General features: G+C 41.1%; 1 protein-coding gene across 5 annotated transcripts in view; it reads left to right on the top strand.

The window, feature by feature from the left end:
• The window catches only part of RNLS (renalase, FAD dependent amine oxidase), a 128,851-nt gene that overhangs the window by 87,983 nt on the left and 26,930 nt on the right, over window positions 1-13,938 (top strand). For 3 of the 5 annotated variants that reach the window (XM_060241269.1, XM_060241267.1, XM_060241268.1), the window contains one exon: window positions 6,251-6,424. The exons of the other annotated variants lie outside the window; for them this stretch is intronic. In XM_060241269.1, the coding sequence (XP_060097252.1) occupies window positions 6,251-6,424 (174 nt within the window). The remainder of the gene's footprint in view (window positions 1-6,250; window positions 6,425-13,938) is intronic. 5 annotated transcript variants of the gene reach the window in all.

The raw sequence follows: 13,938 nt of genomic DNA, 5'->3' as shown, positions 1-13,938 counted from the left end.
ACATGTAAAGAAAGCTAAATTAGATTTAGATGAAGGTGGAGTGAAAATTGGCAGAAGGAACATTAACAATTTGAGATACACAAATGACACCATATTCCTGGCCAAAAACAGTGAAGACTTGAAACAATTAGTGATGGAGGTTACAGCAGAACGTACCAAAGCAGGATTACAGCTGAAAAATAAAGTAGAAAATGTTCAAAATTTTCTATTCCTTGGTTCCATCATCAACCAAGAAATCAAAAGGAGATTTAGAATGGAGGACAGCCATGGAGAAGCTAGAAAAGATCCTTAGGGCACTGGCAACCAAAATCAAGATAACTCATACTGTAATAGTTCACCATTGCTATGCATGAGTGTGAAAGTTGGACACTGAGGAAAGTGACAGGAAGAAAGGGGAAAAGGGCCTTTCCAGGACTATTTTGCCTTTGAAGGAGGACTCACTGGGTTCAGGCCTGCCTAAGGTTGCCTGCTCCAGCTTGGGAAATTCCTGAAGACTTTATAGTGAAGTCTGAGGAGTGCAGGGTTTCAAGAGAGGAGAGGCCTCAGGATGGTATAATGCCACAGAGCCCATCCTCCAAAGCAGTCATTTCCCCAGGAAGAAAAATCTCTTGTTCGGAATTCAGTTGTAATTCTGGGAGATCTCCAGATTTCCCCTGGAGGTCGGCACCTCAGGCCTGGCATTAACCTCTGGGTGACTCAATGCCTCATGACTTGCATGACTCAAGTAGGCTTGGCTGCTAACAATAGCCACTGTGATGTAGCAGTTAGATCTTTGGAAAGTTTAAGACAGATGGGTAGATAAAGGTAGGTTGGGGGAAGAAAATAGGGTTGCCAACTCTAGGCTAGAAAATTCCCAAAGATTTGGGGGCTGGTGCCTGGAAAGCCTGGGATTTGAAAGGGGAGGGACCTCCAGGGTATAATGCCATAGAACTACCCTCCAAAGCAGCCGATTCCTCCAGTGAAACTAGGATCACCAGCCTCCAGGTGGGGACTGGAGAGCACCTAGAATTGCAGCTGCTTTTCAGATGACAGAGATCAGTTTTCCTGGAGAAATGGCAGCTTTGAAGGTGGCTTCTATGGCATTATACCCTGCTGAGGTTGCTTCAGTCCCCAAACCTCACCCACCCAACACTGCATCCCAAAGTCTCTAGGAATTTCCCAGACTGGAACTGGTAACCCTAAGAGGGAACTGATCTCGTTTTGATTCCATATCTCTGGGCTGCACCTGGAGCTTGGCACCACTAAGGAGAGAAGGAAGCAGGAAAAGGGGAGAGGTTATGAGGCCTTTCAGGAAAGGGAAGGAGAAAATAGTGGGGGAGAGTGAAATGAGATGCCTCCAGGAGTCCCTGCATGTTCCCTTTGTTTTAAAACAATATATTTTCTACACATTTCTTCAATGGGAACACAAAGTAGCCCACAATAAAAATTTTACATATGTTAAAAATGTGCAGAAAAATAAAGACTGAGGGCAGGAAATAATGGAGAAAGTAGTAATGAATTTGTATAATAATCTCTTAGTTGTGAACTGTTCTAGGGTTTGGTCAGATAAACTCAGGGATTGCATCGCTGCTTTTCCTGCAATGCTCTGGGCATCCCTGTGTTTAACCACTGCTCTGTAGAGCCATAGAAATCCCCTGGGGATGGTAGTTGCTTAGCTCTATCAGACCTGTGACTCAGTGTCCTTGATCCAAACTCAAAATAGATGGAAACTAGCAATATGGAATCACATTTTATATTGGAAGCCAATTAAAAACTGTTGGTGCAAAGTGAGCTTTTTGTTGTTGAGTAACTCAGTTAACTGGCAACCTAATTATTATTTGAGATTGGGAAGAGTTGGTCCATTGCTATTCTTTAACTTTAAATCCAGCACAAACCATAAAATTTGTGTTTCCTCCTTCTGGCCGCAAGTATGACTTCAGGTGTGTGACACAGCCTGAGGAGGTGACAGAAGACAGGAGCTGGCAGGAGAAGCTACTGCTCTTTCCAGTGCTATTATACTCTTCTAAACCCATTGATTTCAATGGCTTGAGAAGGGTGTAACTTGGTTTGGGATTTAAAGATAAAGAATGAATTACCAGATTGTTGTCTGGAAGGCAAAGCTAGGCAGTAGGATTGTGGTACAGATGAAAGTGTATTTTGAGCCACTAAGTCAGGGCATCTGACTCATTTATTATGAGGAATGAATATGACATAAATGTCACTTTGTCGGGCTAGGCCATGTGTGCTATAAAATGTAATGCCAGGTAGAAGAAGAGGAGGAGATTGGATTTATACCCTGCCCTTCACTTGCCATCTCAGATCGGCTTAAAATCATCTTATTTCCTCGCCCAGCAACAGACACCCCCCATGGTCACCATATGAAAGAACACAAAGCCTGTTAATTCAGTGCTGGCAGCATTGGCCGGTCAGCTCTTCCCACCCATCTAGTGGCCTTTCCATTCCTCACTGTGTGGTCAGAAGAGGCAGGGGGGATCACTCCTCCTCTTCCATTCCATTTTTTTCCTCCCATGCTATTTTTAATTTAGCCTCTTAGCCCCACTCCATAAATATTTAATTTCTATTTTGTGACAGCTTCAATTGCACGCTCACACCACACTATGTGACCCTGCTCACCTCCCCCCCTTGCAGTCTCCTGCCTTCCTTACCTCATACCAGTTCCTTGTGAGCCAGGTAAAAGCCCTGGGCGGGCCTGTCCTACGCCTCAGGCCTCCTTATGTTTGACACCCCTGCACTAGGTGGTATGTTACATTGCCTTTAATGAAAACCAGATAATGGAGGCTATTGAAGAAGTAGTGCAATGCCATGTATAAAGAGTTGGTCAACCTCAGCCTCAGTAGGATGGGGCTAGGCATTAATGAAGGAATGAATAGAATGGTAAAGGCAGAGTCTTCCATATTGCAATTTACATATATGACAGTTCTGGATTAGCAGCCCTTCCTACAGCCATATAGGAATGGAAATTGAGTAATGTTTGCTTCAGAAATACCCCTGGACGATGCCATCCTAACCCACTACACCCTTCTAAGCCCACTGACTTCAGTGGATTTAGAAGGGTGTGACTCAGTTTACAGTTGCACTGTGGGTAACACAATGTGGTGACAGCTAACAACAATGTTGATTCTCACTACGTCAATGAATCAGACTCCTTCAGTTAGCCAGCAAAACTCAATGTTCCTAGCTTCTCACTTTACACAGTGTTCTGACTTATCATTTCCCCCAGATGTGCCCATCCTCTTCTGCGGTGACAATGCTGCATTTTCAGGGTTAGGGAAAGAAATTCAGACAAAGTAGGGGTGCTGCATTGTGTCTCTTTGGACTGAATACATGTGGAAGTGTGTTTTGCTCAAATGGCTCACACAGTACAACTGGTTGCCGAGTGAAGAGCAATCATCCAGGCATTTGGAAGCTACAAGCCAATTAAAAATTTCTCATGAATTGCTAGTTTTTATTTATGTAAAGTGTCTTTGTACCACTTTGTAATAAAGATAATTCAGAAAACCATTCACATTTTTACTGTTGTATTCTTAATTTGTCTACAGTATTCTTAATTAAAACATTTTTGTTAGATTTTTTTTCAGGTACCTGCCATTACGTATTAAAGCATACTTTTGTTTTGTTTTGTTTTTTTGTTTTGTTTTTCCTTTTATAATGGAAGCTGCTCTGAAAGGGGAGTTTGAGTACTGAAAAGTGGGGTAAATAAATAACTTCCCTGTGTGTTGAGTCATGAGACTCACTTTGAAGCCATGTTTGAATTATTCAGCTCTTCTAACTTCAGATCATGAATGTACTCATTCTTGTCTGTGGCTCATGACCTTATCTGTACTCACAGCAACATGGATATATTTTTGTACCCATGAACTCCCAAATCCAGAGGTCATTAAAAGCCAAGCCCAGAGCTCATCATGTACTCAAGAACTTTACTGATTAGTAATGAGAAGATAACTTGGTACTTAAGATCACTGTTCTAAACAGACACGCATATGCTGATTGCAAGTCTAAATTGCTGTGCCAAATTTTAAGCAATTTCACATTCAGTGAATCTACTCTTATAGTCAGTTCCTTTAAGTACAATATGGGTAACTGTCCCAAATTGGGTTGTTGCGACAAATTGAAGATTAAGATATTTCAGAAAAATATGCAGATAGTCTCATTGCTCCAAAGCAGAATCAATATAGTACTTTTATTAGAACCAGCTTAAAATGACACAAAGCAGTGCACAAGGTTTCAGATTCTACAGGACTTTTAATTGTGGCTGTAGTTTTTGGAATCAAAGGGAAAGGATAGTGTAGAACCCTGAGCAGTTGATAATGAATAGCAATTGTACTGAAATACTTTAATGAATGAACTTGAAATTGTTGAATGAAATGAATAATACACAAGGCCACAGATTCTAGATTACAAAGATACCCTAGTACACATACAAAATTTGTACAGACGTGGCCTTCCCCATTCACTTCACTACCAGGAACTCTCCAGGCACAAAGTTGGTATTTGCACACTATCATTGAAGTGCATGGGAAAACCCATGACAGATAGGACAGAAGACTTGAAAACTGAGCCAGATAGCATGTCTTGGAACATGAATTAAGAAGATAGAACACTTCACAATTACAGGTGATACTCTGGCTTTTTATTGTCAGAGTTTTTAATGGTTTCTTAATGATTTTGTGTTTTGTTGTGTTTTATGTGGTGAGCCACCTGAAACAGGTCTCTGAGGACACTGTATACATTAGGAGTGCGCAGTCATATATTCTTGACCCTAAAAGTCATCTGACTTAACCAGCATGAAATTGTATAAGCTATATCCAAGGCAGTCAAAGTCTTCCTGGAATGATTCCCAGATCTGGCAACATCATCATAGATAATAATTCCCCCATGGTGGTGGCACTCCCATTTGCTGACAAATACACCCAACAAACCACTGGCCCATCATGCATCAGACACCATCTCTGGGTTCCCATTGGCTGACTCCCTTGTCCCCCACCTACTGTAGACCCAAGAACACTGAACAAACTGCCAAAACAGTCTTATCTCAGAGACAGACACATCTCTGACACTTCTCTGTGTCCTCTCCATCAACTGGCTGCCGCTCTACTATGGCCTCACAAAGCATTTCCTCAGAGGTCATGGAATTAAATGATTTTTCCCCCCAGTGCGCACCCCTAAAATACATTTTTTAAAAATAAGTAAACTCTGAATATCCACTGAGGAACCTAACATTTTCAAAAGTCTCAGCTTTAGGCCTTTTGTGGATTGTTTTCTAATTACTTAAAATGTTTTCTGAATAAAATGACCTCTTTCAGTGTTGAGTGGGCTTTCAGAACATTAGTAACATTGTGGAATGATAACACATATGAACATATACCCTTTGCAGGATGTTTTTTTCATGCCATAGGTATTAACTGTAATTTGATTGGTGTTTTTGTGCATAATTGAAGTGTTTTTGTGCATCACTCACAATGGTTTGGATCTTATACCTTTTTTTTTCACTTGCACAGAGTTCTTGCAGCACTATATACTTTCTGGAGGAATGCAGTCCATAGTAGAAGACCACACTGTGCAAATGAAGCAACAGTATAGGAACCCCACCACTCTGTTCTCGAACTTCTGTTGTAGTAATCTCTTTTGTCTTTGATCCATTCACAGCTTTACCTGTGGTTTTTTTCCTTTAGGACTCCCTCTTCCTCATATTTATCTACCACCTTTCCAATCTATCTCGTGCACAAGGAAATGTTTCCTGACAAAAGTGCAAACTTTATTCATTATTTGTTTCTTATTATTCAGTTAAGCCTCTATGTTACATACTTTATGGGGGGAGCCTTTTTTAGTTTCTAACTTTGAACTTATTGCAAATTTTATAAAAGCTTTTAAAAGGAATAAATACAAAATAGTACAAGTCTAGCAATTACAGGATTTAAGAATAATCAGAAAAACTTACATGAATACATAAAACCTCTTTTTAAAAAACTGAATATTGATAACAGACTGAGATTTCAAAAAATAGACTTTAGCAAAACATAAAAAGGGAATACTCATAAATTTCTAAAAGCTTCTGGTGAAGAATAATAAAGTCGCAGGTATACATGTTATGATTTTAAATCATGATATGGTGTACAGTCTTTTCCTAGGCACATAACAAGTGCTGTATTAGGGGAAAGATTAAGCAGCTTAACCGTAGTATTATTTTCAGGTTTAATGCTCTGAGAGAAAAGTAATTGTCTAATTCCTCCTTTTTTTCCCCCTACTGCAGTAATTAACAGAAGTCAAAGGCAGCAACTGGAATCTGTGAGCTACTCCTCTCGCTATGCTCTGGGCCTTTTTTATGAAGCTGGCACACAGATTGATGTCCCTTGGGCAGCACAGTACATCTCCAGTAATCCCTGCATACGCTTCATCTCCATCGATAATAAGAAGCGCAATATAGGTCAGTGCTCCCATTATTCCCTTTAAACACAGTAACAATGGAGGGTGTAGATCATGGAAAAAAATGCTACTTAATTGAGTGTTGCTATTCTGAACAGAGCAAGTATTTAACTCCATGCCATAGGGGGATAAAAATTTAATGTCACATTTGGCCCATAATAAAACGCGCAATGAAACTAGGGAGGGTTTTCAGGGGGGAAAAACCATTGCCCAGCACATGGTTTATATTACAGCATTTTTATGAAAGCAGTGTCAGAGAATTTAAACACATATGCACATCAAAACACTGCTTTTCTAAGAAGGATCTGTTGTTTCAGCACTATATTCTGCCACCCACCCATTGGGATACCCCACCTCAGCTGTGCTCAGATTGAGAATCAATCATGGATGAGTGCATTTTTTACCATGGGGGGAACAATGTTGAGGTTACTGTAATTCCGTATATTTATACAAAACCTCTTTGCAAAAAGCTGTTTTTATGCATGTTCTGGGGCACGTCGTCGAAAATGACTGTGAAGAAGACGTTGTGTTCCACTTAATTAAGTACATTAATATAGAATTAATCTGGGGAGGGGGATAGCCAGCATCTTCTTGAGTTCCATTTTTAACGGCAAGTAATTCTTTTTAGGACATTGAGGCCTTCCTCAAAGAGACAGATTTGTACCAGTTTTAAAGCTATCTGTGCTATACCCCTAAAGAATATTATCTGTATCCAACTAGAATGATACATGCTCTGTTGTGTCCCATGTTGACCTGGAAACCCTGTGTGTAGGTAGTCATTACTTACATGGTTCCAGACTGCATGTTGCCTCCCAGTTGCCAGTTTGGTGCAAGCCCTGGTAACATCTAGATTAGACTACTACAATGTACTCTATGTGGGGGTGCCCTTGAAGTGTCCATAAGCTAAATTGATATGGAATGCTGTGCCAGAAAGCTAACTGGAATGGGAATGATATCCAGTATTGTTTCACCTACACAGGCTCCCAGTTTGTTTCTGGGCCAATTCAAGACGCTGGTATTGCCCTTTAAAGACTGAAGCAGCTGGAGCCAGCATTCCCTAAAGTCCATTTCCTCCCATGTAAACCTACTCAACTGCTATGGTCATCTTTAAGTGGCCTTGTTTTGAGTTTAGATGGGTAGCAACCCAAGAAGGGACTTCTTGGTCATGGCACCAAAATTATGGAACTCAATCTTGGGAGATTTGTCTATCCTCCCCCTCTCCACTAGTGGGTGAAGACTTTTGTGTTTTGTTTGGCTTGACATTCCCTCACTGGCCTTCCCATTTTTGTGTTTTGTTTTATGGTTTTATTTATGTGTGTGTGTGTATTTTAAGACCTGTTTTAATGTTTTTAATTTTTCAGCTTCTTGGGGACCATAAGTTAGGTGGAAAGTAGCATAAAAATGTTTTAAATGAATAAACATAATTAAGATTCTCCATGTGTCTGGATGTGTTCTGATGTACTCGTGGAATTCTTGATGTTTAGGTTTCTTTCTTCCCTTCAGCACAGCATAGCTATATGCTTTTAGTACACAATGCTGCCACTTCCAGGGATGTGGTAGGAGATGCTCCTGTAATCTTAAGCGTTCCTTGTGTGAATTATTGAACCGTTTTCAAGCTTTTCAATGCTCAGATTCCCTCTTCCATCCACAATATCTCAAATGCAGCCCTCACAACTCAAGACTTAAGTATTTTGCCATTGATTCAGCTTTGCACAAATGAACATTGTTGCACATCCAGGTTGATTGGACCCTTGGACCCTTAGACCTTCAGTGTCCATGAGTAAAGCACACTCCCACATTGAACTCAGCAGAGTAAAAAAGAGGTTCTGCCTCCAAAAGAGCTACTGGGGAGAGGCTCCCCCTGCAGCTCTGATCATGTACTTATGATGCACACTTATTGGTCATTGTGTTATCTTTTGCTAATAAGTGTGGTAGATTAATGGATAGAGAATCTAAATCATAGGTATCAAACGTATTAAAAGTGCCATGTCTGACATAAATGTCCTTTGTTGGGCTGGGCCGTGCGTGCCATAAAATGTAAAATCAGGTACCAGAGATATAAACTTTATAAAGGTGATTTCAGATGCCGAATGGCAATAGCAGGTGAATGACAATAGCAGGCTTGGTTGGATTTGAAGTGATATGCAGTAGTAGGCATGGAGATAACCAACTTTGGTAATGAGACAGGGAACCTAGGTCTCAATTCCATCCAAGACAATTCAGTACAGGAGGATGCAAAGACAAAATGGACAGAAGTCTGACATTAGAAACCACAACATTCAGTTACTGACCTAAAAGGAGCAGAAGTGCTCTTCAAAGGAATTTCAAAGGGAGATTAGAAAGGGAGACTGCTGAATTGCAATTGATAATGAAGCTCAAGGCAATGCAGCCTCCTGGACTTAATTGAGAGGTAGTTTTCCTGTCTCATTGCCAATGTGTGCTATTCTCATTTGGCATCTGAGACCACTCCTTTCCTGGATCTCCTCAATCAATCTCACTTCATGTCAAATAGAAATGTTTCTCTATATTCATGATTTTTCAGTTGCAGTTATGCAATAGATTTAAAACTCTGTTGAAAAGTGCAATTGGAATGTGTAAGAATTTGTAGAATCTGCCCCAATATTGGCATCTACAAAGAATTACTATTTCTTCAGTGGGAAAAATTATGGTGCTTGTTGCATTTGTGCAAAAAAATTTTGCATGTATGTGTTCATGAGTGTCCATCTTTCTGAATAATGTGTCCTTTAGTAGAGCTCCAAACAAATTGTACATTTCAGTTGTCCCGCTTTGAGTGGCTCAGCCACTGCTTGCCTTATAGCTAAGCATGCACACAGTTTGAACACTATATTCATGAACACCTTATTTCAAGTGACCTGTGCCAAGCTAGTCTGCAGATCTACCATTGCAAAGATGCTGTTACGGTGGCAATTCACACTGACAAGGTTAGGATAAGATCTGCCATCTTAGAAGCGTCTGCTGTTTGAGGGCACAGCTGTGGGCCATCTGCCAGTAACGTCTGCCCTTTGCACCTGCCCATTTCACCCTGGGCCATGTAACTGCAACAACCCTAATGAATGTGTCTGTCATGTAGGTCATTTTGAGAAGCCAATAAAGGTGCAGCCCACAGAGGGCACAGCAGGTCAAGGACTGGACCTTTGTCCTGAATCTAGTATTGAACAAAGAGCAGTGAAGCATGAGGAGCATTGGAGTGATGTGTTTTCTCTTGCAGCCTGCTGTTTCATACATGGATAACTTGGATATATGTGGACCATTCAAAGATAGATGGCTTCTATGTTTTTCATATCTTCATTTCTGTCCTCAGATTCACCTTGAATAATTGTATGAATTTATCTTAGTTATACAGGGAAAGGCATAGTGTTCTGCACTGCTGGGTTGGTCAAGTGCATTTTTTTGAATAGTATAACTGTCTTTAATGTCAATCATAGCAAAAATCTCTGTCCTGAGCCATGCACAGAGAGAAGGGAATTCACATATCCACTCTGGGTCAGTATATACAGTGAACTGCAATATTCTTGCAGCTCCATTCCTCCAAAAAGAGCACCAGTGTTTTCCCAGTTTCTGCTTCTGCACATCTTGCCAATCTTGCTCTGTTCCCGGGGGGGGGGGGGGGGGGAGGGGGGGATGGATTATGTACGGGGTTGACCATGGCTAGTATTTGAATGGATAGCAGAATACCAGGGTTGTGACCTGGAGGCAAGAAATGGCAAACAACCTCTGAACGTCCCTTGTCTTGTAGCCTCATGGGATCACTGTAAGTCCGCTGTGACTCGATGGCACTTTCTACCACTGGTAAGGGAATGAAAATGAACTATGGGAACGAACCCTCAAGGAAGAAATTGTCAGGGAATTTCTTCCCAAGGAAAAATGGGACAGGTGAGGATTTTTTTCGCTACCCAGCTTTTCTTATCCCAAATCTTTCTTTGGAGCCATCAGCATCTGCCAGGGAATTCCTATCAGTAGGCTGGTTTTTCGTTCTCAGTTCCCTGGTTTTTCTTTCTCAGTTCCTCTCATCTCTAATGTTTTCCCTCATCTTTAGCCAGTTTTGGCCCTTTGAAAAGAGCCACTTGCTTACATGTGCAACTAAACTGGATTTGTGTAAGTCCCTCTGTCTTGCCCAGTTTTCAATATCCACCCATGCTCCAAATCACCACTTCTGAGTTGACCACAGCCTGGTCCATTGCAATCAGTCTCATCTTTTTTTACCCAACAGCTGCCTCATCCTGCCTGGACTATCCCTAATCCATAAACATTCCCAACATCACCCATCTCTTTCTCCCTCATCTCCCAATAACTCTGTTCACTGCTTTCCAACTGGGTCCTCTTTAGATGGAACATCATACCATTGTGTTGGTAGACAAGTAAGCTTGATTTAACCAGCTGCTTCTGGTGGATTAAAAGAAGGCAAAAATGTACCAAATCCTACATGACACAGATTTATAAATAGGGACAGAGGTGGGGGGAAGAGATCTGCCAATATTTGTTGGCAATAATTTGTCTAAGAAAGCCGGCTTTCTCAAGGGGAGTGATCTATATAACTGTTGTAAGGTTTTTTAAAAAAACCACTGAAGACCAGCGGTTGCTGGTGAATTGCTTCCCACAGGACCTCATTATGACATATGGTCCTTCTCTTTTGTGTTCTGTTGTCCCTTGTTAACTTAGTTGAATTTTGCAAATTACAACTCTATTCCAAGAAAAGTAGCATGACAACAGTGCTTATTAGCAGCAACACAGAACTAGTTGTGATGGTGGGTGCTTCTGTTTAATATCAGAGGTTTTGTAAAATGGCTCCCTGTTCTCCATTAAGCAATGACTATAAAAGGAGCTGAATTGGGGGGGGGGGGGTATAAGTAGTAAAGGAGAATTTTTGACCTTAAGATTATACTTAGTTCTCCTTACTTAATGTATATTACTTTGGACCAACATTCACCCACTCAAAAGGAAGCTCTCGATGCCAGAGGTACACACAACATTTTTTGCCAAATGATAAACATGCAGGCTATCATTGCAATGCCTATTAGATGAAAGGTTTTGATACTTCACATGTGTAAGCATGTTTATAACTCTAATTGTGTCACATTTCCCCCTGTTTTTCATTGGAGTGCATGTTTAGCTAATCCCATGGCCCACATTTTCAGAGAGTGAGCCTGGCTGAAAGAGATGAAGCAGAATTAGTTGGTTCTGCCATTCTCCTTTTACTTGCCTACATGCTTTATGTAGGCTTTCTGACATGTTGCCATAGTGCCAGCTTGCACCTAAGGCATCAAAAACTATTGTGCCTTTGCTGTTCATGGTAAGCTTGCAAAGCTGCTTTTCATTCATGAGACACATTAGAGGAAGACCTTGAAGACCAGAACTAGATGGTTATTCGGTATAACACCACGCTCAAGACAGAGAAATCAATAGTAGGACAGGAATGCAGGAGGTTATCCAAAGGCTAGCTGATAGAGGTAGATGAAAGCAGAAGAAGGATATACTGTAAACAGTCAAAGGGGATTGCTTTAGTTTCATTCCCATTGCAGACCTGTGTATATTAAAAAGGAAGGACCTTTGTTTTCAGACACATGTTTCTTTTGCACTGGACAATCTCTGTGTTGATTCTTGAAAGAATGAAGTATGCATAGAGCGCATTCAACCAGACAACAGAGATTGGTGGGAAATTATATTTGTGTCCCATTTGGGTTCAAAAGTTTCATCACTGTTGCCAGCCTGTGAGCATAGAGACCTTTTAAGTCTTCAAGTGCCTCAAGGTATGAGACTGAACCTTAAGACTGACTGTTCTCATCTCCATGAAGCTGACTCTTTGGAAAATAGGAGCTCCTGATGTTTTGAACTCACAGTCACAACAGATTGGGGGGTTGCATTATTGATAGGGGGGATTTTGGAATATGGCATTGACCACCCCAAATTAGTGGATTGGTTGGCTTTGATTTGATCAGTGAGCAATCCAGATAAATGCATGGGCAAGCTAACTATTTTAGTATGTGCTATAATTCCATGTGCTATAATTTCATTTCATAGGCTCGTAATTTGGCATGCAGCATGGATGACTCCCAGCTTTCTTGTTTATTTAAAACCAGGTTCTGTAACAAAAGGCAACTTGCAAAAATGAGTGGATGATGTAATTTCAGAAGATGGACTGCTGTAGTTCTACATAAAACAAGAGTGAGTCTTAAGGACTAACAGATTTATTGTAGCAGAAGCTTTCGTAGGCTAAAGCCTACTTCATCAGATGGGCTGGAGCCCACAAAAAGCTTATGAGTCAATCAATCTGTTCATCTTTAAAGTGCCACAAGACTCCTTTCTTGTTTTTTGCTAGCATGGCTACCCTGCTGAAATCTGGGTGTTTTTTTGTTTTGTTTTGTTTTTAGAGCACATCTCTGTTATCTGAACACTGGTTTTGCCCTACGTGCCACTCAGCTCCATTCGTCCTAATGTTCTCTGTTTGAATCCCCATAACTCATGCCAAATATACAAAATCCTTATCTATCAAAAGTAGAATAAATTGCACGTGGTGAGCAGGCAAATATATCCCATTTTTTTTCTTAGTTAGCCTAATTAATTCTGGTTGCAGTAGTTGGCGGTCCAAGGTGGGTACAGCCATCTTTATTCAAGGGGTGCTGTGCAAAAGGAAGCAGGTTTACTAAAGCAGAACTGTAGTCAGGTGAGTTGAAAATAAACTTGGAATAGGCTTAGCTGGTATTCTATTTAGCCTGATCTTTTCTCAGTCAGTGGATTAGTGTTTTGGATGAGGATTGCTCTATTAAATTTTTAAACCCTTGGATGCGGGTTTGCTCCATGACCTAGGAATAGACTGAGCTGAAAAGGCATGGCAAGAAATAGAAACTTTGTATTGAACAGATGTGTCATTCGTGTATGGCTGATCTACTCCTTGCCTGTTGCGCATGGAGGTCACTTCTTTTTAGCGATTGCTTTTCCTCCTTTATTAGAAGAGCCTTGTTGGATCAGAGCAGTGTTCCATTTGATATCTAGAAGAAGAAGAAGAAGAAGAAGATATTGGATTTATATCCCGCCCTCCACTCCGAAGAGTCTCAGAGCGGCTCACAATCTCCTTTACCTTCCTCCCCCACAACAAACACCCTGTGAGGTGGGTGGGGCTGGAGAGGGCTCTCACAGCAGCTGCCCTTTCAAGGACAACCTCTGCCAGGGCTATGGCTGACCCAAGGCCATGCTAGCAGGTGCAAGTGGAGGAGTGGGGAATCAAACCCGGTTCTCCCAGATAAGAGTCCGCACACTTAACCACTACACCAAACTGGCTCTCCTTGCTCTCCTAGAACACCTTGCCATAGTTCTTGGTCAAGGGAAAAGTTCCACAGTAGCTGGCACTGGTGTGCAAGCTTTCCATATATCAGGAAAGAACTGTACATCAAACTACTCAAGTAGCTGGGGTTTGGCTCTGTCCCCAAATGGAGGTTGTTTCAAGCAGCCTCTGTGTGATCAATATATCTATCTATCGATATATTTATCAAGTAAATG

This window comes from Heteronotia binoei, chromosome 6, assembly GCF_032191835.1.
Source record: "Heteronotia binoei isolate CCM8104 ecotype False Entrance Well chromosome 6, APGP_CSIRO_Hbin_v1, whole genome shotgun sequence".
NCBI lineage: Eukaryota > Metazoa > Chordata > Lepidosauria > Squamata > Gekkonidae > Heteronotia > Heteronotia binoei.
Note: the sequence above shows the minus strand (reverse complement) of the source record. Positions and strands in the feature narration are given on the sequence as shown.